Raw genomic sequence first — 26857 nt, forward strand, 5'->3', positions numbered from 1 at the left:
GTCATGAGCTAAGAGAGGTCTGAGATCTTTGTCGGCCATCTGTCTGTCGATGTTCGTCTCTGTGTGTCCATCCGTCCGTCCGTCTGTTTGTCTGCATTTGGAGAGAGAAGGGGAACAGAGCGTGTCCGCAACAACAGGTGCCAGAGATCTTATTTCAAACAGGATTCAGGCTTCAGGAAACTCTCAGCTTCAGCGTTTCTGAGCAAGGCTCTGGTTTGGTTGGTGACCTCACGGTCCAATGACCAGGGCAAATTACACGTAGGACCCAATCACTGAGGCCGCTCTTGTTGCTAGGTTCCCAGGAAGCCGAGTCTCCACGTTATCAGGCGGCTAGGCCGGAGAGTGGTGGAACCTGAGAGAGGCGGGGCCGGAGGGGGAATGCCTGTTGCTAAGGGAACCCGGCGCCTCGCTCGCGGAGAGGCCCAACCGAGCATGCGCAGTGTTGACGTGTGCGCCGGCGCGCCGCGGTTTGAAAGGCCCGAGCCTTGCGCGCTTGCGCACTGAGTCCCGTGCAGGGCGCGCGCGCTCCCCCAACCTTCTCCGGGGGCCCCCCGGAGCTGCAACCCTTCTTCTTCATTCCCTGGACGGTCGGGCGTCCACGGGCGTGGACATGCCGGAGATCAGCCTCCGCCACGTCGTGTCCTGCAGCAGCCAGGACTCGGTGAGGGGCTGACGTGGGAGCAGCGGGGAGACAGGGGCTTCCTGAGGGATGCTGAGGACTTTGGAAGCGCAAAGGGGGGGGGGGATCTTGGCGGGATTCTGAGCGGGGCTCCGGGTGGGGTTTCCAGAGGCTGGACGTGCATTCCGAGAGAGACGGGCAGTTAGGGAAGTTTGGGGCCACTGTGGAGAGTAAGGAAAAAGAGGGGCCTGGGAAGTTCTAACTGTGAAGAAAAACTCGGTGAAAGGAAAACTCGAGGCAGGGGTGTGTGTATGCGTGTGTGTGTGTGTGTGTGTGTGTGTGTGGTGGGACTGGCGTGAAGTCAAGTGTGGAGAGTCGGCTAGCTCTTGGGAGTTTAAACATTCAAAAATAATCTTATTTTTAAAAGTCAGCTTTATTTAAAGAACTTCCACCTTTCCACCCTTGCCTGCAGACCCATTGTGCCGAAAATCTTCTCAAGGCGGACACTTACCGGAAGTGGCGGGCAGCCAAGGCAGGAGAGAAGACCATCTCTGTGGTCCTACAGGTGATGCTGCCATCTCCCACCTCCTCATTCCCGGGGCAGTGAGACCCCCGCTCACATTCCACTGCCAGCTGGCTGGAGGTTGAGTCGTTTCCTTTCTGTAGTAGAGAGCTTGCTCGGCTAACTTGCCTGGAAAATGGGCTTAGAAATCCCTGTGCCTCCAGGAATCCTTGGGTAACCCTGAGTAGGTTGACTCTACTTCTGGGCCTCAGTTTCATCAGCTGGGACAGTGTCAGCCATTACTGTTAACTGTGTCCCCCGGGGCCAGAAGGTGGCCAAGAAGAGTATCTCCATAAATCAGTTTCATTGTAAAGACGACCGACATGGAAGGGTGGATGGCTCAGGCCTGTAATCCTGGTTGCTTGGGAAGTTGAGATAGGATAACAAGTTCAAGGCCAGCCTGCACAACTTAGAACCTGTCTGGAAATGAGAAATAACTACCCTCACGAGGACTATTAACATAGGATTAGGCAGATAGCTCGGCTGTTCAGGGCTTGCCTGGAGCATGTCAGACCCTTCCTTGGTTCCATCCCTAGTACCTCAGAGAGTAAAGGAATGAAACGTGTAGGGAAGGGAAGTTTTGTTTGATTGGTTTTATTGTTTTGTTTGTGAGATAGAGTCTCTCTACGGAGCCCTGGTTGTCCTGGAACTCACTCTATAGACCATGCTGGCCTCCAACTTACAGAGATCCTCCTGCCTCTGCTTTCAGAGTGCTGGGATTAAAAGCATGTACCACCCCACCCTATTCTCCTTTTAAAATTTTTCTTAAATTGAAGCTAGTCTTGAACTCCTGATCCTTGTCTGTCTATCTGGGGCAGAGGAGTTCCAAGTGTATACCATCATGCCTAGCATCTGTCAGTTTGCCTTTCCTTCATTTAGCTTACAACACACACACACACACACACTCAGTACTGTGCAGGCTAGGCAAGAGGTTACTAATTGAGCCATGTCCCTATCTTTCTGACTTTGACTACTTTTAAATTTATTTTAAGCTGGGCAGTGGTCATGGCACACCTTTAATCCCAGCAGTTGGGAGGCAGAAGCAGGTGGATCTCTGAGTTTGAGGCCAACCTGGTCTACAGAGTGAGTTCCGGGACAGCCAGAGCTACATAGAGAAGCTCCCATGGGGAGTTAGGGAGTTGTTTCTGACAGGTACAGAAACTTGAGGAAGGGGCTAGAGAGATGGCTCAGTGGGTAAGAGTGCCAACCGGTCTCCCAGAGGACTGAGTTCAGTTCTTAGCACCTGTGTCTGATGGCATACAGCAACAGCCTGTAAGCCTAGCCCCAGAGGCTCTCATACCTCTGGTCTCTGGGGCTTCATCCCCCTTTCATACACATATTAAAAACAATAAAAATGTATCTCAGGGCTGGAGAGATGGCTCAGCGGTTAAGAGCACTGGCTGCTCTTCCAGAGGTCCTGAGTTCAATTCCCAGCAACCACATGGTGGCTCACAACCATCTGTAATGGAATCCGATGTCCTCTTCTCGTGTGTCTGAAGACAGCTACAGTGTACTAATATACATAAAATAAATGAATAAATTAAAAAAATGTATCTTAAAGAAAAATCAGTGGGAGAAGGAAATTAGATGCTTTTAAGCACCTGCCCACTGCCAGTTGGGTGTTGACCCCGTGATTCTCTGAGTGTCCTACTGTAAGGGGCTTGGTTACCACTCACAAACGGCAGTGCCAAGACTCAGTCCACACTAAGAGTGTGGGTGCTTTGGACAGCTTCGTCAGCCTGTTGTATTCATATGCACCACTGAGCTGCAATCCCCAGCCGCCACCGCCACCATTATCTCTTCCTCCTCCCCGGAGTGCTTCGGTCCCCAGTATGGGTCACTGCCCAGCTCACACACTGACTTTCCTTGATGTTAGCCACATCCCTCAGTTCTGAGTGGAGAAGGACTTTAGTGGGGACAAAGTTGACCTGACTATTCCTATACTTAACACACTCTTGGCCTTTTTCTTGCTGAGTAGTTTTGGGTTACAGGATGTTTTGAGGATTATAGAGATGTTTTCAGAAAAGAACCATAACATTTTCTGGCCAATCTGAGGTATTTATGCCTTTTTAAATCCCTAATCAGAGACTGGTAATGAAAACTAACATTGTTCCCCATTGTAACCTGCCAGTCAGCAACCATCATGCCTCACATGGCTTGATTCATTCCCTCCTTGTAAAGTCCTGTGACCCACAGACTGTCATTATCCCCATTTTACAGATAAGGAAACCGAGGCCCAGAGAAATTATGAAACCCAGCACCTGTCTTTTAAACTGTGTGAGAACCAGATTGCTTAGCATTTAGTTTGGGGATCTGGATTCAAATCCTAGCTCTTACTCACTCTGACCTCAGGCAAATGTTTTTAATTTCTCTAAACATACCCATTGAAAATATAGACACCCAAGGCTGGGGTGGTGGTTAAAACCTGGTGACATAATGTCTGCAGAAGTACTCTGTCTACATGTGGGGGCTGGGATAAAGGGAGGGGTTGGTGATTTCATTATGGGATGTTGATTCTTCAGGCCTTCATCAGGTGACCCCCCCCGCTTCCCCCCTCCCCCGATACCCCTACATATACTGTGGGAAATAATGTTCAGCTCTATAAGAGTGGTGAGAACAGAATGCAGCATCCAGGGTCCTGAGGAGGCTCAGCGGGGAGGGTCCTCGTGGCCAAGCCTGACAGCTTGAGTTCCCTCGTTGGACTCCATTTTAAGAGAATTGCCCCACAGAGCTTGTCCTCTGCTTCCACATGCACGCTCATCCCCACCTGTGTACATCAGAATAAATGTCCGGCTGGAGAGATGCTGTGGGTAAGAGCACTGGCTGCTCCTTCAGAGAACCTGGGTTTGATTCCCAGCATCCACATGGTGGTTTGTAACCTTTTGTAACTACAAATCCAAGGGATCAGGTGTCCTTTCTAGCCTCTGAGAGGCAAAATACCCATATGCATAAGAATAAAAATTTTAAGTCGTTAAGAAAACATGGGAGACAACTAGAGGTCATATGCAAGCTACAGACAGTGGTGTAGAAGGTGGTACTTGGAGGGGTTCACATGTCACGTTTTAGCTTTGTGGCAAAGGTCAAGAGTCTTAGTAGCATCATTTGTTCCCTCATTCATTTATTCCACAAGTGTGCTCTAAGCTCTTGCTCTACGTGGACACTCTGTGCTCCCGGGTCTGTACAGCTGTGTGCAGTCGGTGATGAACATGCTCACACCTGGAGGATGGGGGTGTTGCTGGACTAGAGGAGGCTTGCCTAGCATACCCCAGGCCCTGGGTTTGAACCCCAACACCCCCAAAATTGGAAGCAGTAGTGACTTCGGTCTGCAATTCTGGTACTCAGGAGCAGCAGGATCAGAAACTCAAGGTCATCTGCTACATAGCAAGCTTGAGGTCAGCTGGGGTTGCATGAGACCCCAGCATGGAAAGCTGACAGGCTTGGTGAAGTGACCCTGTATTGGATGATGAGCCATGAGTGCTGTGGAGGAAGTGGGGCAGGGTGAGTGAGTGGTGCATCCAGCCGGAGATGGTGTTGTCAGGTTTTTATTTAAATATGAGGACTAATCTCTCTTTTGAAAACTATTCTTAGTTGAGTATGGTGGTGCATGCCTTTAATTTCAGCACGGGGGAGGCAGAGGCAGGTGGATATCTGTGAATTCAAGACCAGCCTAGTCCACAGAGTAAAGCCTTAACAGCCAGGACTACATAGTGAGACTCTGTCTCAAACCATGCCCTGTCCCCATTATAAAGAAGATTTATTTTATGCATGTATATCATGACGTGCATGCCTGGTGCTTTCGAGGTCAGACAAGGGCATTGGATCCCCTGAAAGTGGAGTTAGGAATGTTGGCATGAGCCATGTAGATGCTGGGAGCCAAACCCCAGTCCTCTACAAGAGCAAGCAGTAAGTGCCCACTGGTGACTTTTTAAAGCTCTGTTTGTTTGTTTGTTTGGTGGTGGTGGTTTTTGAGACAGTCTCTCTGCAGAGCCCTCGGTGGAACTTGCAATGAAGACCAGGCTGGTCTCGAACTCAAAGAGATCCACTTGCCTGCTTCTGAGTGCTAGGGTTAAAGTTGTGAAACTTTTTTTAAACTACATTTAGCATTTAGAGTGTGTGTGTGTGTGTGTGTGTGTGTGTGTGTGTCTTTAGAGGTCAGAGGGCACTCGCAGGAGTCACTCTGCCTCCACTCTGAGTTTCTAGGCCAGCATCTTTGCTCCTCGAGCCGTCTCTGCAGCCTGGAGTCTGGTGACAGAAGTCTGGTGACAGAGTCTGGTGACAGAAGTCTGGTGACCCTGAACAGAAGAGAAGTTCATTCCCAGGGAAGGGACAGAGGTCAGCTGTGTCCGTCTGGCACGTGAGAGGTCGGTCAAGGAGGCCAGAGAGCAAGGTAGGGCCAGGGCTTCGCCAGGGCTTCTGCATAGGAAAGATAGGACCCTTCTTGTTCCCGTTGAGAATAAACAGAGCCCATCCTGTCAGACCCCTGGGACAATCCGATTGCACTTGACACTGGCTAATTTATGGGCAACTGAGTTCGACCAGGGTTAGCTTTGGTTTCTTTTCAGTGACAACAAGGGAGAGATTTCTGGACACCAAGACAGTAGACTCTTGTGTGCTCACCTATTTCCCTGTGTGCTCTCTAAACACTGTTACACAACATTGGTATTGCCAAACAGGGCTCAGCCCTCTGCTTGTGTCAGCTCCACACACCTCTTTGTCAGCCGTGGCTACTCTGTGCCCAGCTGGTCACCTGCTTCCAGACAGGGAGTTAAATCTTTGCCAGCCCCTCCTGGCCTGGAGGGGATGCTGGGATAGGTCCAACTGGAACACTGCTGTATCACCTGAGTGTCAGCCGTACAATGGAACACATCATACCTGCTTTGTTATTGCTGTTTGAGACAGGGTCTCATTGTATGATACAGCCCAGGCTGGCTCCAACTCTGATCCCCTGCATATCACATGTGTTGGGATGTCAGGTATGAGCCACTGTAGTTGGTGTGATTTTTTTTTCCATGTTTTTTCTTATTTTTAAAGATTTATGTATGCACATCTGCACACCAAAAGAGGGCACTGGATGCCATGGAGCTACGTTTACAGACAGTTGTGAGCTACCATGTGGGTGCTGGGAATTGAACTTGGGACCTCTGGAAGAAGTCTGCACTGGAAGCTAGTACTCTTAACCATTGAGCCATCTCTCTGCCCCCCCCCTCCCCTCCCCTGTTTTGAGTCACGGTCCTACTTTGTAACTATGGCCAGTTTAGAACTCACTGTGTAGACCAGGCTGGTCTTGGATGCACACAGATTTTCCTGCCTCTGTTTTCTGAATGCTAGGATTAAAGGCGTACACCACCAGACCTGGCAGATATTTGTTTTATGTGTATGAGTGTTTGTCTGCATGTATGTTTGTACATATGCCTAGTCGCTGAAGAGGCCAGAGGAGGGCATCAAATCCCCTGGAACTGGAGTTACAGATGGTTGTGAGGTGCTATGTGGGTGCTGGGCATCAAGCCTGGGTCCTCTGGAAGACCTTGTGCTTTCACCTGCTGAGCTATATCCCAGCCCCCTCACTGGGGGATTCGAGGCAGGGGCTCTACCACTGAGCCACGCCCCCAGCCCTCACTGGGGGATTCTAGGCAGGGGCTCTACCACTGAGCCACGCCCCCAGCACCTCACTGAGGGATTCTAGGCAGGGGCTCTATCACTGAGCCACGCCCCCCAGCCCTCACTGGGGGATTCTAGGCAGAGGCTCTACCACTGAGCCATGTCCCCAGCCCCTCACTGGGGGATTCTAGGCAGGGGCTCTACCACTGAGCCACACCCCAGCCCCTCACTGGGGGATTCTAGGCAGGAGCTCTTTCACTGGGCCACGCCCCCAGACCTTCAGTGTTTTGAGAGAGACATTCACTGTGTGTGTAGCTCAGACTGGCCTTGCCTTGTGATCCTCCAGCTTCCTCTGTAGTGCTGAGGTTGCTGGTGTGTGCTGCTGTTCTGCTCTTTGTTACTAGTATCATTTTGAGACAGGGTCTTACTCTGTACCTCAGGTTGGCCTGGAATTCCTTGTGACCTCCTGCCCCTGCCTCCTACATTCCAGTCCATCACTCTCCTTACGGAGCCTTTTTTCCAGCCCCTCTCTCTCTTTTTTAAGTCTTGCATACAGGACAGCTTTCAACTAGCCGACTCTCAGAGCTTTGCCTAGTTTCTGTGTCTGATCAGTATCATGTACCATGTGTGCATAGAAAAATTAAAAAAATACAAACAAATGTGCAAGTATAGAATACCAGGTTGGGGCTGTTTGTGCTGCCCACTTGGTATGTTGCCTGCCTAGCGTACATAGTATTCCGAGTTTGATCCCTGGCATTGCATTAACCTGGGAAGAGAAGGAGACAGGATCCAAAGTCGGGACATTGTTGGCTATATAGAAAGTTTGAGGCTAGCCTGGGTTACATGAGACCTAGTGGTGGGGGAGAAATATATATATATATTTATATACAAGTCGAAGCCACAGGAATGGCTCAGTAGTAGTGGAGAGAGATAAATCAGGCTAAGGAATAGAGGGACCCCTTGTGGGAGATGGCAGATGCTACTTTGTTTGGTCTGAGGCATTGCTGTCTAAATCTAGGTCGGAAGGAAGGCTTGAGCAGTGCCGAGGTCTGAGGCATGTTCCCGATTCTGGGGTGGCAGCTGCGAAGGCCCTGAGCAGGAGGCCTCAGCCTTTACTGGATATAAGATAGGTGATGGGAGCACACAGGACGTTGTCTGGGCTCAGTATCCAGAAGGGTCTGTGCTGAAGCACTGTAAGCTATGGCTGGCTCTGTTCTCCTGGGCTTTGCCTACACAGCTGTGGTGTAACCACCTCCTGCCTGAGGCTGCTCATCTAATCGCAGCACCTGCACTTACACCCTGCTAGAAGAGCAGATCTTACATCTCTTCCACAGTTAGAGATGAGAGCACTCAGTTTTGCTTTGTTTTCTTTTGTGGTGCTGAATATTGAACCAGGATCCTGTGCAGGCCAGACAAGTGCTCTACCATTGTCCCACATCCCAGACCCCTCTCTCTGAGACAGTCTTGCTGAGTTAACTCCTGCTCTTGAACTTGCCCTGTGGCTCATGCAGACCTTGACCTCTGAATTCTCCTGCTTTTACCTACCAAGTCGCTGGGGTTGCAGGCTCAACTGGCTGCCCTTGTGACTTTGCGGCATCTTAGCTTCCTGTGGAGTGAAGCCACTGGGACTCCCCTTGGAAACATTAACTGTAGTTTAGAAATGTCAGGGCTGGATTTGAACACAGACCACTTTGTTCAAGTCAAGGTTCCTTTCTGCCACGGTGCTGTAGTGCCCTGACTGGTCTGAGAGGGCAGAAGGGAACAGCAGATGGTCCCAGAGCAGAGGAGGGCCATGGGTGGAAGTACATAGGCAGTTAAAAATTTGTTTTTGCAGCTGGGCAGTGGTGCCGAACGCCTTTAATCCCAGCACTTGAGAGGCAGAGGCAGGCAGATTTCTGAGTTCGAGGCCAGCCTGGTCTGCAGAGTGAGTTCCAGGACAGCCAGGGCTATACAGAGAAACCCTTTCTGGGAAAAAAAAAATTGTTTTTGCTACAAAAAAAAAAAAAAAAAAGATTTATTTTTAAGTATCTGTATGAGGGGTAGGTGTGTGTTAGTGCAGAAACCAGAAGCATTGGTTTTCTCAGGACCTAGAGTTACAGGATGTTATGAACCTCTTCTGAGTATGAAGAGCTCTAACAACTGAGCCATCTCTGCAGCTCTGACCTTGAACTTCTGATCCTCTTGCTGTTATAGCTAGGCTGTTCTCACTTAAGGAAAAACTATGATGTTTTTATTGAACCCCCCAGACTGACTACATGTGTAAAGAGGTGGGCCTCTAGCTGAGAGTAAGCAGGGAGCTTATAAAGGGAACCACCACACGTTTGGTAGGTCCCATTGGTGTAGCTGGGATGGCTGTTACCAAGCATGACAGGTATGAACTTTTCGTAAGAATAAGGCACAGCTGTGCCACCATGGTATCACTCAGGCAGAACAACTGGGGAGCTGTGGTCTCTGGGAAGTGCTGTGCATACCCGAGTGTCAGGCTGACCTCAGTTTTAGCCAGATTGAGCCAGGTCAGGCTTGAGCGCACGTGTTTTTCTCATTTCACTGCGTCCACACCAAGTGCTGAAATTACAGGTGTGCTTCATTCAGTATGCTGATTATGCGTGACTGGGCATCGAACTCAGGGTTTCCTGCCTCCTGGCTCCAGCTGAGCCAGCCACATCTGAAGCCAGGACATCTTCGAAGGCTGTGATAGCGCCTCATCCGAGGACCCTGTTAAAGAGCCCCAGACTGGACGCTTAGCATTGCCTGTCCTCACTGCCCCACACCCACACACCTTTCAGTGTCTTCAGCCTCAGGCTGGAGCCACAGGTGAGTGGAGTCTTCATAAATAGCTCTTTCTTTCGATGAATAATGAGCCTGTATCAGCTAATGGTTCCTGTTCCTGCATAATAGATTCAGTAAGAAGCCTGGAGCTTTTCTAGGCCAGAGACTGACAAAACAACTCCTGTCAAAGGGAGACAGGGACAGGCAAAGAGTCTCCTGCCTGCAATTCTAACCCCCTGGAAGGTGAAGCCAGCAGGATCCCCTTAAGTTCAAGGTGTGCCTGGTTATTAAGTGACACCTGACAAAAGAAAACTCCAACTAGGCATGTGAAAATGGAGCTGAGTGTGGCGGCTCATGCTTGTAATCCCAGCTGTTAGATTGTGTGTAGCAGTGGCCTTGTGGGTCACAACTGTTTACAGTGGCCAAGTCTCAAAAAACGAAATGGGGTGGGGGAGGCTGGAGAGTTGGCTCAGCAGTTATAAGCACTTGTTCTTATAGAGGACCAGGGTTTGATTCCCAGCACCCACACCGCAGCTCACAACTATCTTAACTCTAGTTCCAGAGGTTCTGACACTCTCCCCTTGGCCTCTGTGGGGCCAGGAAGCAGATGGGACGGACGTAGGCATACGTCCAGGCAAAATGTTCATATGCAAGGAATAAATAAACTTAAGAAAGAAAAGGAACTACAGCCTCACGTTTGGACTGGATGGCAGTTTCAAGCTGTCTCAGAGAAATGACTCCAGCCCTACCCGGCCCTCCTGTGATGTACAGGAGAGTCACTGCTGCCGCCTCCAATTACAGCAGCCTCTGGGTTCTATATAGTGTTTGTTTCTTATTTAAATGGATGCTAAAATTGGTTTCACTCTTTTTGTTCACTTATTTTTAGTTCTAAAATCTTTAGCTGAACAACAACAAAAAAATCCTTAAAACTTTTTTTTTTTCAAATTTTTATTAGATATTTTCTTCATTTACATTTCAAATGCTATCCGGAAAGTCCCCTATACCCTTCCCCCTTAAAACTTCTTTTTTTTTTTTTAAAGATTTATTTATTATTATATGTAAGTACACTGTAGCTGTCTTCAGACACACCAGAAGAGGGAGTCAGATCTTGTTACGGATGGTTGTGAGCCACCATGTGGTTGCTGGGATTTGAACTCTGGACCTTCGGAAGAGCAGTCGGGTGCTCTTACCCACTATGTGTATGAATGTGTCTTCATGCATGCCACATGTGTGCCTATGCCCAGGGAGGCTAGAAGAGCGTGCCGGATCCCCGAGAACCAGAGTTACTGGTGGTTGTGAGCAGCCTGACGTAGGTGCTGGAACGGAATTCAGTCCCTGTGTAAGAGCAGCCTGTGCGCGTGTAACTTCGAGGGTCCGTGTCTCAGGTCCCTTTAGTACATTTGAGTGTGTCTTGTGAACAAAAATTCCTGAAAAGAAGTTGTGTCTGCAGAGACTGGTAGACTGATTAGAATTTCAGTGTTGTGGCAAGAGTGGAATCTTGTCGCTTCAGAGGCCGATTACTTTCTCTTGGGCTGGTTTTAGCTTCAGGCAGCCTTTCCTTGCCTTACTCCATCTGAACTGACTCCTCGTAATAAGTAAAACCCTCTCGGAAGCTTTTAATGTAGCAGAACACTAGCCTCCACCAGGAGAGCTAAGAATATCATCAGAGAGCATCTTGGGCCTATAAAAAGCCCCCTGGTGTACCCACATCTCTGGTATACCCGTCAGTGTATTTTTTAAGTTGCTCTAATTTGGGGGCTTAGTGGTTAAGAGCACTGGCTGCTCTGAGTTCAATTCCCAGCAACCACATGGTGGCTCACAACCATCTGTAATGGGATCCTTTCTGTCTGATGCCCTCTTCTAACATGCAGGCATACATGCAAATAGAGCAGTCATATGCATAAATAAATCTTGGGAAAAGAAGCCTCAATTTATGTCTTTCTTTGTTCTGCGAAACTATAATACACTTAATGAAACTGCTTCCACATTGGAACATGGAGTTTGTGGTAACCTAAATCTGCGATCCTAGGCCTTGGTCACTCAGAATGGTTCCTGAATAAACTAGTTCCTTAAACTCTTTAAGATGAGTCGGGTGTGGTGGCACGCTTTTAATCCCAGCACTCGGGAGGCAGAGGCAGGTGGATTTCTGAGTTCGAGGCCAGCCTGGTCTACAGAGTGAGTTCCAGGACAGCCAGGGCTATAGAGAAACCCTGTCTCGAAAAAACAAAAACAAACAAACAAAAAAAAACCCTCTTTAAGATGAGAGCTGTGGTTTTCACATCGACTCTGTGTGTGGGCACATGTGGGCCTCCTCCCACCGTATAGATCTTGGTGCTTGAATTTAGGTAGTCAGGCTTGGTGGCAGGTTCCTGTAACTGCTGGGTCATTGTACAGGACCAGGAATAAAGGAATCTCAAGCCTAGACATCAACCCTTGCCGCAGTTAGAAATATGGCATTTCTGAATCTCAGCCTGGCTCAGGGGGCAGCGAATGAGTACCAGAGCTGGGATCCCCAGCACCCACAGGAAAGTTGGGTGGGCATGGTAGCCTGCCTGCCTGAGATCCCAGTGCTCCTGAGGCAGAGATGGAATCCCTGAAAATAAAGTGGAGAGCCATCGGGGAAGATGCCTGACATCAACCTCTGGCCTCCACATGCACTCAGACACAGACACGTGAATACACAAACATGCGCACTACACATAAGCTCTCTCGCTTGTGCGCACACACCCCACTTCTGTATTGTTAGCTATCCCTTAAAGCTATCACCTGTTTTGATTTCTTTTTTATATTTGAGACAAGGTCTCATGTGGTCCTGACTAGCCTACAATTTGCTGTGTAGCTAAGGGTGACCTGAAACTTGTGATTCTTCTGCCTTCACCTCCCAAATGCTGGGTTATACGGTGTCACCAAGCCCCAGCTTTGCCTTTCTTCATCTTTTTCAGTGAGACTAATTTAGTCACAGGAGTCACCAACATTAAAACAACGCTTGCTGACAGCTGCTAAGTACCTACTGTGTGCCCTGACCTTCAGCCATGTTGATTATGCGGTGATCCTTGATCTAATGAGGGCGCACAGCTAGTGTGTGGCAGAGCTGGGTTCAAATGCAGGGCTCCGTGGTATGCAAACCAGACACCCCTGGCAGGCAGTAGTTAGTTAGTCCAGGAACTTCTGTAGTTATGTGTCCTCTGTATGACAACTTGCACATAACTGTGTCTGTGACTATTGGCACCCAGGAGAGCTCCGTGACAAGCAGTAGTAGACTGATCAGTGTGGGAGTGTGGGGTGTGTGCTGGGGAAGCAGGTGTGTAGTGAGCATCCATTCAGTGAATTCTTAGTGCCATGTCTGGGCTGCCTGCTAGAAACAGATCACTCTACTCACTACTTAGTTCCGGTCCCCACTGACACACCGGTGACATCTCTTTCTGCCCCCTGTTCCAAAGCAAGCCCAGGGCAGAACCAAGCACTCAGCATCCTTTCTCTGCCCCACAGTTGGAGAAGGAGGAGCAGATCCACAGTGTGGACATTGGCAATGATGGCTCGGCCTTTGTGGAGGTGCTAGTGGGCAGCTCGGCTGGAGGGGCCACAGCTGGTGAACAGGACTATGAGGTAAGCAGGGTTGGAGAGGCCGACACCCCGTGTCTCTATCACTAACACCCCCCCACCTCACCACCCCCATCTCCATCACAACACCCCCCCACACCTCACCCCTATGTCTCCATCACTAGCCCCCCCAACACACACACCAGCCGCCACATGTGATTACATTAGTGTGGAGAGCCACCCACCCTGCCTGTCTCCTGGAGGGTCCTGGGTATGCCGAGGAGACAGAGCAGGCATGGGGGAAAGCTGGGCTGCCTGGATTGTGGTCAAATAAGGAACAAGAGGCCCTCACTTGTAAAATTCAATTGCAGCTTAGGTAGTGGCCTGGGAACTGGGGTTCCACAGTGTCATGACTCTGGTAACCTACAAAATACAGGCCCTTTATGATTGATACTTAATTTTTTCCTTGAGATGGGTCTTTCCTTTTGCCCAGGCTGGCATTGACTCCTAGACTCAAGCAGTTCTGCCTCAGCCTCCCAGGAAGCTGGGACTACTATAGTGTGCTCTGTCAAGCCTGCCTCATAGGACTGGCAGAGGCCACTGTAGCTCAGAGTATTAGCCTACTGTTTTTCCAGTAAAGTGATGGCGGTGAAAACTGCACTCACCATGAGGCAGTTGACAAGTCTGAGCCTAAGCCAGTGAAGAACGAAGGGTGTGTGCGCGCGTGCGTGCGTGCGTGCGTGCGTGCGTGCGTGCGTGCGTGCGTGCATGTATGTGCGTGTATGTGTATGTGAGAGAGAGGGCAGAGCCAGGTCCAGCCTTCTGATGTTAGACTACCCCAGCGTTGGTCTTTGTTGCACAGCTGTGCCTGTTGAAAATAAAGATGTTTTGAATGTTTTGCCGCCTCCCCCTCCCTTTTGTTTTTTTTAAAGATAGGGTCTCACTGAGCCCTGATTGGTTTTGAACTCACATGTAGCCGAAGCTGGTCTTAAATCCCCGATCCTCCCACCCCATCTAATCTGACTAAGTGCTGCCATTACAGCTGTGAGCGGCCTTCTTTCCCCTCTGTCCTGCCGACTGGCACCTCAGGGTACTGTCAGGTTCAAGGGGTGAATGCAGGCCCCTTGTCATCTTCCTGGCCATAGAGAGAACGTTGTGTCTTTCGCTGTTAAATATGACGATGACTGTAGGGTGGGTTCTTAGCTGGTGGGTTGCCCCAAGACCCCAAGACCATCAGAAAACACAGATACTTACATTACAATTCAAGACAATAGTAAAATTACAGTTATGAAGTACAATGAAAATAATTGTATGGTTGAGGTCACCACAACATGAGGGGCCTTGGGAAGGCTGAGGGCCACTGCTGTAGGTTTTTGTTTTGTTTTTTTAAGCTGAGGAACTTCTTGTTTGTTCCTAGTTAATGGAGTTGTTTGTTTGCTTGCTTGCTTGCTTGCTTGCTTGCTTGCTTTTTAAAGATAGGGTCTTGCTATATAGCTCTGGCTGTCTGGGAATTCCCCTTGTAGAACAGGCTTGTCTCGCACTCACAGAGATCTTGCTGAGTGCTGGGGTTGGGAGCTCTTTTCCTGAGTGCTGTCTTGGTCTGTTAGGCTGGGTTGCCCTCCTCACTCGGCCCTTCCTCATCCCCTGCGGCCCTGGATGGCAGCCTGTGCCACATGCCCTCCTCTCTGGGTTGAGCTGCTTCTTTCCTCACACTGGAAATGGGTTGCAGGGCCTTCTACATGTTAGAGAAGACTACCACGGAGGCCCGTCCCCACCTGGGCTCCATAAGATCTGTTTTTGCAGAATGAGGTTGCTTGCACCAAAACCACTTTTATTCTCAAAATTATATGCCAAGTCAGCAGATTTTGGTATTACTCCAAAACAGTTCTTTGCCCAGTTCTGCTCACTCTTAAGTGACCTGAGTCACTTGTTAGCCCAGGGGTCAGACAGCTCACAGTCAGCTGCAGCCCCAGCTTCAAGGGATCCCACACTTCTGGGTTCCACAGCCCTGCAGGCACCTACACGCAAATGCACATGTCTGCACATCGACACACATGCACATAAATACAGTCAAACTAGAGACAGCTGGAAGAGCAAAGAAAGGACAAATAAGCAGATCAGGGGGTTGGCCAGGGTTGCCTCCTCCTCCAGGTCACTGCTTCTGCGAATCAGCATGCTTCTTCCCCTCCATGCAGATCACGCAAAGGAAGACTGGCTTGGAGGTAATTCGAGCTACTCTGGAAGAGGGAGAAGGGGTTTGCAAGTCAAGGCCAGTTTAGGGTGCTACATAGAGCACTTGAGGCCAGCATGAGCAAGTTGGCCAAAATTTTAAAATTAAAACAGGAAGAAAAATGGGGTGCAAGTTGAGGCTGGAGCTCCATGGTGGAGTAGTGTTTGCTTAGAAGTCTTCATTGTGAGCCAAGGGTGTGCCTGAGCAGCTCTTTACATTTCTGTGTGCATGAGCCTAAAACTCCTTTGCATTCCTCCTTATATACATGCTGCCTGTTCCTCATGTTCCGTGTAAAGGAGGGCACAGATACTGGATTGGAAATAACTTGTAGACTGGGAATGTGGTCTCAGAGGCCACTTCCTTGGAAAAGCTGGTTGGCTTTTCTCCTGCCACTACTGCATTCCCTTCTTCCTCTCTCTTAGTCCCCCATTCTCTCTGAGTCCTACCCAGCCCATCCTCAGCCATTGGCTACTGCCATCTTTACTGATAGATTAAATTCCAGCTGGGAGCAAGGACCTTCAGTGTCAATAGACACAGATTCCCGATCAGAGCATCAGAACCACCCTCTACAGCCCTGCCTAGAATCCCCCTGGGAGGGGCTGGGGATGTGGCTCAGTGGTAGAGCTCCTGCCTAGAATCCCCCTGGGAGGGGCTGGGGGCGTGGCTCAGTGGTAGAGCCCCTGCCTAGAATCCCCCTGGGAGGGGCTGGGGGCGTGGCTCAGTGGTAGAGCCCCTGCCTAGCATTTGTGAAAATCTAGCTTTCATCTCCAATACAAAAAATTGTATAAGAGAGATTCACTAGAGTTGAAGGTAGCCCAGACTAGAGTAAAGGTTGTCTTTGGAAGGAAGCAGAAAAGCAATGTCACAACCAGAGTGGTTTTTTTCTTTACAGTGAATAAGGCGAGACATTTGGGGTTCCCTGCCACTTAGTGACTTAGTGTTGGTAACAGCTCCCAGCTGTTGGTTGTACACACACACACACACACACACACACACACACACGCTCACCATGCAAAATCCAGCCCAGTAGTTCACTTGAGATTCTGGCCCTTTGTAACAAGTGCAGAAGAAGCCAGCGAGTGGCTTCTGTTCTGTATGTTTTTGTTGTTGTTTCTTTTTCACAACCCCAGCTGAGCACCAAGAGGCATAGTGTTATATTTTTTAACCATAGTAAAAGGCTTTTATTTTCTAATTTTATAAATTTTTCAGTATGTCAGTTGGAAAAAGAGGTGAAATAAATAGAATAAGCCTAACTGAACATTGCTTACAGCATCAGGGAACACCTGTTCTGTCCTCAGGAGGGAAGGCTAGCCCCAGGCAGACTCAGCACTGCTCTGACAGTTTGGGCTGGGGGAGGTAGCTTGATTGGTAGCTTTCTTTCGGATTTGGCCCAGTGGTCAGAAGTGACTGCGGTTGCTCTATCTCATCAGTGGCTTCGGAAGCAGCAAGTACAGCAGGTGGCTTGAGAAACACCGTGGCCTTGGTTTGCCTCCCCCTCCCGTCATTCCTATTTCCTCCTCCATTTCCCTGCATCCTCTGCCCCACCCTGGGATGTTTTTTGAGGAAAGGTCTTATGTAGACCAAACTTACCTGACCTTGCATGCTTAACCTCCTGCCAGCACCCCCAAGTGCCAGTGACAGGCTTGCAGGATCGGGCCTCACACTGGCTCCCCAATCCCCTGCTTCACTGACCTGGAACCTAGTTCTTCAGTTAAGGGTGGCCGTGCCTTCTGACCCTCCGACCTCCACCTCCTAAGGAATTGGATTTCAAGTGTTTGGCACCATGTTCCAGTTATGCTTGCTGTACAGGGATTGGGCTCCAGCTTCCTGTGTGCTAGGCAAACGCCAACTGAGCCACATCCTTTCCCCCCACTCCCTTACTGTGTAGCTCAGACTGGCCTTGAACTAGTGATCTTGCCTCTGCCTCCTGAGTATTAGAACTATAGGCCCGCCCCCCACCCGACCCCTCTTCTTTGTGTTCTGATTGGCCAGAGCTGTATCTTGGTCCAACTGCTGGCAGAGGGGTGGGGCTTGCTTGCACTGGTCATGATTCCATTGGTTTGGGCACACAGCTTTTTCATGGTCCAGAACTATGTGGTCAGTTCTGATTGTCATCTGTTCCTTCATCTGCGTCAGTATCTCCATTTGTTTTCTTGAGCTGATCTTAAGCAGGCCAATTGTGTGTTTGAGGGTGTGAGTATATGCTGCCTTCCTGAGTCAGAGTGTGTGGTTTGTGGGTTCTGGGACCCCTATGGGCCACCCACTCGTTCTTACTTCTGTGATGGGCCTGCCATCACCTGCAGCCAGAGAATGTGCACATTATTTTGTGGACTGAATTTTTTTATGTAAGAATGTAGTTACCAGCTGGGCATGGTGGCGCAGCCCTTTAATCCCAGCACTCGGGAGGCAGAGGCAGGCGAATTTCTGAGTTCGAGGCCAGCCTGGTCTACAGAGTGAGTTCCAGAGAAACCCTGTCTCGAAAAACCAAAAAAAAAAAAAAAAAGAATGAAAGAATGTAGTTACCAACTGTTACTGTAAGCCTGGGTTCTGATGAAGAGAAGACAGAGCTGTTGTCCCCACTGGGGTGAGGAACAGAAAGCAGGTTGGAATGATAGAAACATCTGTCACAGTGCGGAAGGGTCACGGGGGCTGAGCAGGTGTGCCCTTCCCTTTCTACTGCTGGTGGCCCCAAGAGAGGGGTTAGTATGGGGTGCTGAAAACTGGGTTCATCCTTGCATCAGGAGGAGCTGGGGTGATGCTCCTGTAGATGGGCAAGGTTGCAGCGTGCAGCCTCTCTAGCTCCTCCTGCTGACGGAGCCTGGTAAGGCACAGCTGGCCACCAGAGCTGTCTCCACAGAGCTGCCCCAGCCTGAGGGTGTGGGCCGGAAGCATCACTTAATTCTTGATGCTGCTGTGCTCCATCTTTGGATTTGATCTTATTTCTGACATCCTGTAACTCCTGGCCTTTGAGCTAACTCAACCACGCATGTCCATAGGGCACTTGAGTACTGTACCTCTCACCAAGATGCCTCTGTGGGACAGTCCCTTAGGGCATGTGGTCCTCTGTACTGCCTGATTTTACATGAAAATTTGTCTGGACTGCATATGGCCTGGTGACCTCACTATGGAGAACTGAAATCAGCATGTCTGGGGACAACCCCACATCATGCAAACAGCCCTGTTAAACTCAGCAAACCTTAACCAAGACACAAAATCAGGAGAGCTTGTTGGGAAGAAGAAGGGGTCCCCAGGGAGTTGGAGAGGGTCAAGGAAGGGTGGGTGAATATGATCAAAACAAATTGCATACATGCATGGATAGTGTCCAAGAACAATGCAAAAATTGAAAAAAAAAAAATCTGTCACGGCAGCAGTTGTTACCGAAGTTGGAGGAGTAAGGCGGAGAGCAGTGGAGAAGACACCCAGCAGTCCTCCCCTGCCTCCACATGGTACATGTGCCCACACACCCATGCCCATGCACCCAGCTCCTAGAGGTGTCATCTTACACTGTCTTCTACCTAGGTCCTTCTGGTCACCTCCTCTTTCATGTCCCCCTCTGAGAGCCGAAGTGGCTCAAATCCCAACCGTGTTCGCATTTTTGGACCTGACAAGTTAGTCCGGGCAGCAGCGGAGAAGCGCTGGGACCGTGTTAAAATTGTGTGCAGCCAGCCATACAGCAAGGTACATGGTGTAAAAGCTGAGGCATGCCCAGGGCAAGGGGAGGTCTGCGGAGGCCCATCCTGAGCTCGGGACTGCTCAGGTCAGGTCCTCCTGGGACAGGCAGCTTGGTTCTCTGGAGGGGGTGAGCTGAGGCCCGTCAGGCTCTGTTTGGTATCACTGTTACTGTCATACTGGGGCCCGGAACTCAGGCTCCTCCTACTTCTGCTTCTGCATCCAGACAGCGGAGGAGCAAAGAGCCCGGGGTAGTTTTGCATTCCAGAAGTGGCTCCAGACAGAGATTGGGCACACAGAAGTGGACTCGCTACCTGCCATTGGCAGTGAGGGTCAAAGAGCGGTGCAGGTTGAGGGGTGAGCCCTGACTTTGGTCCACAGTTAGGGGTCAGTGAGGTTTAATGTCAGCATCACCACCATTGCTCCCTGGGCACCAGCTTCAACTGAGCCATAAAGGGCTTCCCTAAGTGAAGGGGCATGAGAGCCTAGCTTTGTCCTATTCAGACACCCTCACACCCAGCCCTCTGTTCCAGGACTCGCCATACGGCCTGAGTTTTGTGAAGTTTCACAGCCCTCCTGACAAAGATGAGGCAGAGGCTACATCTCAGGTAAGTTGTACCTGGTACCCCCCAGAGCCTCTCCCTGCCTCTCCACCCCTGCCTGCCAGCATTCTTCTCACAGCACTGACCTTGTGGGACCTTAGAAGGTGACAGTGACCAAGCTCGGCCAGTTTCGTGTGAAAGAGGAGGATGACAGTGCCAACTCCCTGAAGCCAGGGGCTCTCTTCTTCAGTCGTATCAACAAGACGTCATCAGGTGCCTGTGGGACTCGGGGTGCTAGGGATGGCGTTGGTGGAGTGCTTACTTAGCATAGAGCCCAATCCTGAAATCTCCGCTCAGGGGAGACAAGGCAGGAGGGCCAGCTGTGTAAGGTCTCCTCTGCTAAGTAGGAAGTCTTGAGTTCAGCCTAGGATGTATGATGCCTGAGAGCTGAGGGCATGGCCAGGTCTCTAGGTCTGGGGAGGAGGGCTGGGGCCTGGACTACTGAGTCAGGGGTACAATCTAAACTTCTGGGTCACCTCTGGATGTGAGAGTGACTTGATACCTGATAGATGGGAGCTAAGGTGACTGTGGCCCTGCCCTCTCACCCTCAGTCCACTTGTCCTTCCATAGCCTCTACGAGTGACCCAGCAGGACCCAGCTATGCAGCAGCTACACTGCAGGCCTCTAGTGCAGCCTCCTCAGCCTCTCCAGTCCCCAAGGTTGTGGGCAGCTCTTCCAAGGTGAGGTCATCAGACGCTGGGGCAGTGGAGAATGAGGAGAGCCGGAAGCCAACCCATCTCTACCTCCTCAGCCTCAGGAGCCTCCCAAAGGGAAGAGAAAACTGGACTTGAGTCTAGAAGACAGGAAACCTCCCAGCAAACCCTCGGCAGGGCCATCCACCCTCAAGAGACCCAAATGTAAGCAAACTGGATTCCTTGATTCTGTAGTGACCCTGGCTTGTGTGTCATGAGGGAAGGGCTGTGGTCTTGAACCTGCCATCCTAAGAAGGGAGGCGGAAAGCCTGACTTCCTGTAAGAGCTGGGGCTCGATGGGGCACCAACCTAATTTCTGTTCTTTTCTCCCCAGTGTCTGTCCCTAGTCGTACTCCAGCTGCAGCTCCAGCCTCTACCCCAGCACAGAGAGCCGTCCCAGGGAAGCCCCGGGGAGAAGGCACAGAGCCTAGGGGGGCTCGCACTGGACCCCAAGAGCTTGGCAAGATCCTGCAAGGGGTGGTGGTGGTGCTCAGTGGCTTCCAGAACCCCTTCCGCTCAGAGCTCCGGGACAAGGCCCTGGAACTGGGGGCCAAGTATCGGCCAGACTGGACCCCAGACAGCACACATCTCATGTAGGCCTCTGACCTGCCACACGGTTCCCTGCCCTGCCCTGCCCTACCCTGCATGCCCCCGCTAGCTTCATCTGTCCCTGTTCTGCTATCCTCCCTCCCTGCTTCTTTGTGCCCTCCAGCCCCCACTTCTTTACCCCCTTAGTTCTCAGCTTTCTGCGTCCCTCCCTAAGCTCCATCTCTGTTCTGTCTCAGCTGTCCATCAGATCATGTCTGACATTCCTGTTTTGCATCTCCCAGCTGTGCCTTTGCCAACACTCCCAAATACAGCCAGGTCCTGGGCCTTGGAGGCCGGATTGTGCGTAAAGAGTGGGTGCTGGACTGTCACCACATGCGGCGCCGGCTGCCCTCCCGGAGGTGAGGCCCCACGACCTGCCTCTTAGGCAGCGCACACACCTGCCTCTTAGCCCAGAGCAGGCAATGAAGAGCCTGGGGCCTGCTGGGTAGCTCAGGCGATCTCAAACCAACATAAGCCGTTTTCAAAGACGGGCTGGGCCTGCAGATGGGAAGTCACTAGCCTGGGTGGGCCACTGGATTTTGTAATGACGGCTGCTTTGTGCACATTGTGGGTTGTGGCTGTGCAGAGGTGGAAGGGAGCCTCAGGGCTGTATGCCATTCCTCAGAACTGATCCTTTGGCATCCTTTGGGTGCCAGGCAGAGCTGTGACTGAAGTGAGGACGCTGGGGTTGAGCCCTGTGCTCACTTCAGCGAGTGGGTCAGAAGTGTTAGAGCCCAGCTTTGAGGAGCTCAGGAGGGGCACAGTGATCGCGGGATGAGAAGCATGGGTAGCAGCCAGGCAGAGGGCATGCAGGGCTGCAGAGCAAGCAGGGATGGGCAGCATGAGCATCCATCTCCTGACGCAGTGGGCGGGAGAAGAACCACTGGCTGCCAACAGCAGGAGCTGTGGAGCTGGAGAGAAGCCGACTCCGATCCCAGTGAGGTCGTGGCTTGAGTCTGTTTAATAAGCAGGGCTAACCCTGGCACATTCATGTCGGGGACTGTGAGGGGAGGTGGGTGGGTTGGTCAGTTGATCTGGAAGTGGTGGGGACTCCACATCCTGCTTGGATTCCACAGATCCCTGGGAGCTAGTTATCTAGCTTCAGTATTGTGATCATCCTGAACAGATGTGCGGAGGGTGTCTGTGGGCGCCTTTATTCTCTGAGGTGTGTAAGGATAGTTAGCTAGTGTGCCACAGTAGGGACTTGAATCTAGGACACACACACACACAGTACCAAGAATCAAAAATCTTAGGATGGTTGAAAATGAAGAGATGGCTCAGTGGTTAAGAGCATTGGTTGTTCTTTTAGAAGACCTTGACTCAGTTTCCAGCACTCACATAGCAACTCTCAACCATCTGTAACTGCAGTCTCAGAGTGATTGATGACTTCTGGCTGTTATAGGCACCAAGCACACACATATGATGCATAGACATATGTGCAGGCAAAGCATTCATACGTGTAAAATAAAAAAGTTAGTCTTTAAATATATACAAGTTGCTTATATAAAATGCTAGAGTATTTACATAAAAACTGCATAGAATCTTTTCATACATTTAAAAAAGATTATTATTTAAATTATGTGTATGTGTATCTGTGCGGTGGTGCACATGTGTGTTCAGGTACGTGAGGAGACCAGTTGTGTCAAATCCCCTATAGCTAGAGTTACAGGCAGTTGTGAGCACCTGATGTGGGTCCTGGGGAACCAGATTTGGATCCTTTGAACAGTATAAGCTCTAAACATTGAGCCGTCTCTCCAGCCTCACGTACTGTGAGTGTGGATGTCTAAGAACTGAACCCAAGGCTTCCCACATGCTAAGCCACACCCCCAGCCCCTCACTGGGGGTTCTAGTCAGGGCTCTACCACCGTGCTGTATATCCCTAGCCTTTTTGGTTTTGATTTGGAGTGTAGGAGGGTCTTACTAAGTTGTTCAGTCTGGACTTCAATTCACTCTGTTCCCAGGCCATCCTGCCTCTCAGCCTCTTGAGTAGTTGAGATTAGAGACCTGCTCACTAGGCCAGTGTGCTCTTACATGTTTTTGGGTTTTTTGTTTTTTGTTTTTGTTTGTTTTGTTTTTCGAGACAGGGTTTCTCTGTATAGCCCTGGTTGTCCTGGAACTCACTCTGTAGACTAGGCTGGCCTCGAACTCAGAAATCCGCCTGCCTCTGCCTCCCGAGTGCTGGGATTAAAGGTGTGCACCACCGCCCGGCGCTCTTCCATGTTTTGAATCATTCTGTGGTTTGAATCCAGCACTATGTAAATGCCATGTAAATCTTTAGGGAATGACGAGCAAACGGAGTCTGAATGTTGAGTGCAGACACAGACTTTCTGGTCTGTGATTGGTTGGGTGTACAGATGCAGAGACCCCAGATGTGGGGTTCCACCTGAATTTGCATTTGAGACTTTCCCCCATTGCTTGGCATTCTCCTTTGATCCTCAAAGAGTAGACCCCCCCCCCCCATTGCTCTTTCTTGCCTTAAATGGAACAGATCTTCCCCATGAGGGAAAGAGCCTGGGGTGGCTGAACTGCCTGGCACGTAGTGGAGCCCCTCTAGGGCTGGGAGGGGTCAGAGGGCAGCAGGATTCCTTCTCTATCCCCACCTCCCTCTACTTCTCAGTCCTCTGCCTGAGGCCCAGTTCCTCCCCTAGGTACCTCATGGCAGGCCTTGGATCCAGCAGTGAGGACGAAGGGGACTCTCACAGTGAGAGCGGCGAAGACGAAGCTCCCAAGCTTCCCCAAAAGGTCTGATGCCCCTATGGGGCCAGGAGGGAATACTGGGTGCCAACCAGGTCTGCTGAATACCTCAGCTTCCTGCTTCTCCCCGCTGCTGGCTGTCCAGAGCCTCACACTGCCCCAACCTCACCTAGCCCTTCTTCCTCAGCGGCCCCAGCCCAAAGCCAAGACCCAGGCAGCAGGACCCAGCTCACCCCCGAGGCCACCAACCCCAAAAGAGACCAAAGCACCGTCACCAGGACCCCAGGACAATAGTGACACTGAGGGGGAAGAGTCAGGTTAGAATCTGAGGGAGAGGTCTACACGCTTTATGTCTGAGGGAGGAGGAGGGCTAGGGCCTTGAGCCCTGGGTTTGGGGGCAGGGCTGGTGTCTAGCTTTCTGGGTCTGAGGGGGAGGGCTGTATGGAGGTGAAGGAGTAGAGGAGGGGCCACTGTGTACCCTGAAAACTAGATTGAGAGGGCAACTGAAGTCAAGTTCATAGGCCCTGGCTGTACTCTCGGGTGCCATTCTGGGAGGGGTGTTACTAGATGTCCCAGGAACCAAGCCTGTTGACTGGGTTGCTACTGGCAGAAGGACGGGACAACGGGGCAGAAGATTCTGGGGACACCGAGGATGAACTGAGGAGGTAGGATTGAAGGGGGTACGTCTGCCTGGCCTTGGGTGTGGGTGTCTGCTCCCTAAGTGTTTACCCTCCACTACTCTTGATCGCCCAGGGTGGCCAAACAGAGGGAACAAAGGCAGCCCCCAGCCCCAGAGGAGAATGGCGAGGACCCGTATGCAGGCTCCACAGATGAGAACACAGACAGTGAGACCCCCTCAGAGGCTGACCTGCCAATCCCAGAGCTCCCAGGTTAGACATCCCTGACTCTGTGACATGTCCCCTAGGTCCCCTGGGTCTCTGCTGTGTCATGCACCACTTGCTCCCTTTCCTGTGACTCCCACTTTACCCCTGCTGACAGCTTCCTGCTCTGGCAAGCACCTGTGTGACATTGCTGTAGTGACCTTCCCAGTGTGAGCAACCTCATTTCCTGACTTGTGATTCAGGACTTACCATCTCGCCCCTAAACGCAGCTCTGTCTGTCATCAGCTCTGCTGCCCCTGGACACCTGAGTGCTGGGCACAGTGTGTTTGCACTCATTACTGATAACGTTAAGCCAGCTCTGTTTGTGCGTGTGCTATTGAGCATGATTCTTCCCTGTTTGGTTTTTATGAGACAGGGTCTCAGGGAGCCCAGGCTAGTCTGAAACCTGTAGCTTTCCATCTGCCTCAGCCTCCCAGGTTCTTAGATTACACGTGTGCCAGTACACCCTGCCTACCAGAAAGCTGCTAAGAAGGGTGTCTGAGCCCCCTGGGGTGGAGGAGATCCTGCTGTGGGGGTTCTTGCCTATAATCCCAGTACTTGGGATGTCAAGGCAGAAGGATCACAAGTTCAAAGCCAGCCAGGCTACTAAGACCCTTTTTAAATAAAAGAATGGAGGGTCAGGAGAGCAGGAGAGAAAAGAGCAGTCACTCTCAAGCAGTGAGGGTCAGGGTCCCTGCAGGAGCCCTTTCCAGGCTTGTGGGCAATGTCAGGAGAGTATTGTGAACCCCCAATGAGGGGAGTGAATCCTTGGACATCGTGTGGAAATAAGAAGAAAACTAGCTCAGAGGCCAGTGTGGGAGCCAGCTGAGGTGAAGTGGTGGCCAGCCTGGGCCAAGGCCATAAGAGCCCCATGGCCGTGTGCTTTAGCTACTGCTTAGCACCAGGCAGAGGCCTGCAGGAGCTTCCTGGTGACTTGGATGAATGCCTTAGTCACGGCCCTCCCTCCTGAGCACCTTATCCTTGGTGCCTCTGCCTCGCCCTCCCTCTGTGCTTCTGAGTACTCAGGAGCTTGGTCAGTGCCTCACTTTTCCCATCTCTCCCGCAGACTTCTTCGAGGGCAAACACTTCTTCCTGTATGGCGAGTTCCCTGGGGATGAGAGGAGGAGGCTCATCCGCTACGTGACCGCTTTCAATGGGTGGGTTGTGGGGTGGGTGGGTACAGAGGGTATGGGCTGCGGGAGGATGGCGAGGATGGCGTCAGGGCCCAGTGGCATGACCATAGCTGCATCGTCCTGCACAGTCCTGCTGCCCACGATGCTTGTCACCCTGCAGGGCCCTTCCCCCACCCCTCCTGAGGGCAAGGCTGCTGCGTGGAAGGCACAGGTCTCACAGGCAGCTGCAGGGGGCAGAGGTCAAGCTAAAAGCCAGGCTCACAAACAAGAAAGAGGAAGAAAAGAGCTGGAGAGATGGCTGCTCTTCCAGAGGTCCTAAGTTCAGTTCCCAGCCACCACTGGTGGCTCAGGACCATCTATAAAGGAATCTGATGCCCTCTACTGGCATGTAGGTGTACATGCAGACAGATGCTTAAAAAGATACGTGGAAATAAAGAAGAGAGGGGTTAGAGAGGATGGCGCAGGGTTAAGAGAACTGACTGCTCTTCCAGAGGTCCTGAGTTCAATTCCCCGCAACCACGTGGTGGCTCACAACCATCTGTAATGGGCTGCAGTGCTCTCTTCTGGCATGCAGGTATACAGGCAGAACACTGTGCATAGTGAATAAATCAGAGGCGGGGGGTGGGGATATTTGTCCAGAATGAGAGCCAGAAAGCTACTGCTGTAGCCAGCAGCGTGGCCCGTCCGAGTGTGTGGGCAGCTGTAGCTGGCAGCGTGGCCACCTGAGTGTGCAAGCAGGCTGCTCACAGCTGCCCCACCCTTCCCTTTCCCCCACCAGCGAGCTCGAGGACTATATGAATGAGCGGGTCCAGTTCGTCATCACGGCCCAGGAGTGGGACCCCAACTTTGAGGAGGTGAGCCCTGGAGGGGCAGACATGGAGAACCCCAGCCCACTTTGGCATTCCCTCTGTCTTCCGATTATATTCCCAAGTGGACCCTTTTCCCGTAGGCCCTGATGGAAAACCCTTCCCTGGCCTTCGTGCGGCCCCGGTGGATCTACAGTTGTAATGAGAAGCAGAAGTTACTCCCCCATCAGCTCTATGGGGTGGTGCCCCAGGCCTGAGTGTACACCTGTGTACGTGCAGATGTGCACATGTATGCACAGGCCTGAGTGCACACGTGTGTACACACAAGAGTTTAATAAAGGAGACTTTGTTTGAAGCAACGGTTTCTCTCTTAGGAGACTCAAGGTTCTGCTAGCCTGGGTTGCCCCATGTTCCTGTCCCAGGGTCTGGGAAGAGAAGAGTGGGGCCCTCCACCAGAGATCTGCTAAGTAGCTC

General features: G+C 51.2%; 1 protein-coding gene across 7 annotated transcripts; it reads left to right on the forward strand.

Annotated features, from left to right (window-relative positions):
- On the forward strand, positions 1 to 26740 carry Xrcc1 (X-ray repair complementing defective repair in Chinese hamster cells 1). 7 transcript variants are annotated; one of them, NM_009532.5, is made up of 18 exons: positions 1 to 137; positions 295 to 661; positions 1092 to 1184; positions 13038 to 13154; positions 18838 to 18996; positions 19521 to 19595; positions 19691 to 19802; positions 20160 to 20269; positions 20341 to 20446; positions 20616 to 20874; positions 21112 to 21228; positions 23518 to 23611; positions 23751 to 23880; positions 24174 to 24228; positions 24317 to 24453; positions 25511 to 25601; positions 26356 to 26431; positions 26527 to 26740. In NM_009532.5, the coding sequence occupies exons 2-18, from the start codon at positions 611 to 613 to the stop codon at positions 26638 to 26640; spliced, it is 1896 nt and encodes a 631-aa protein (NP_033558.3). In that variant the 5' UTR covers positions 1 to 137; positions 295 to 610; the 3' UTR covers positions 26641 to 26740. The 7 variants fall into 7 exon arrangements, 5 of the variants coding, with proteins under 5 accessions (NP_033558.3, NP_001347097.1, NP_001347099.1 ...); NM_001360168.1 differs by having other exon boundaries at positions 19694 to 19802; XR_881685.2 differs by having other exon boundaries at positions 6 to 137; positions 24131 to 24228; positions 26527 to 26738.
- The last annotated feature ends 117 nt before the right edge of the window (positions 26741 to 26857 follow it).

The sequence above is a fragment of the Mus musculus genome, chromosome 7, assembly GCF_000001635.26.
Source record: "Mus musculus strain C57BL/6J chromosome 7, GRCm38.p6 C57BL/6J".
Classification (NCBI taxonomy): Eukaryota; Metazoa; Chordata; class Mammalia; order Rodentia; family Muridae; genus Mus; species Mus musculus.

What these genes read in the sequence shown, in the direction of transcription:
- Xrcc1 (NM_009532.5), top strand. Translation starts at nt 611, where the DNA reads ATGCCGGAGATCAGCCTCCGCCACGTCGTGTCCTGCAGCAGCCAGGAC. An exon ending in TATCAACAAGACGTCATCAG is followed by an intron (nt 19,803 to 20,159) that starts GTGCCTGTGGGA and finishes GTCCTTCCATAG; the next exon opens with CCTCTACGAGTGACCCAGCA. An exon ending in TACGTGACCGCTTTCAATGG is followed by an intron (nt 25,602 to 26,355) that starts GTGGGTTGTGGG and finishes TTCCCCCACCAG; the next exon opens with CGAGCTCGAGGACTATATGA.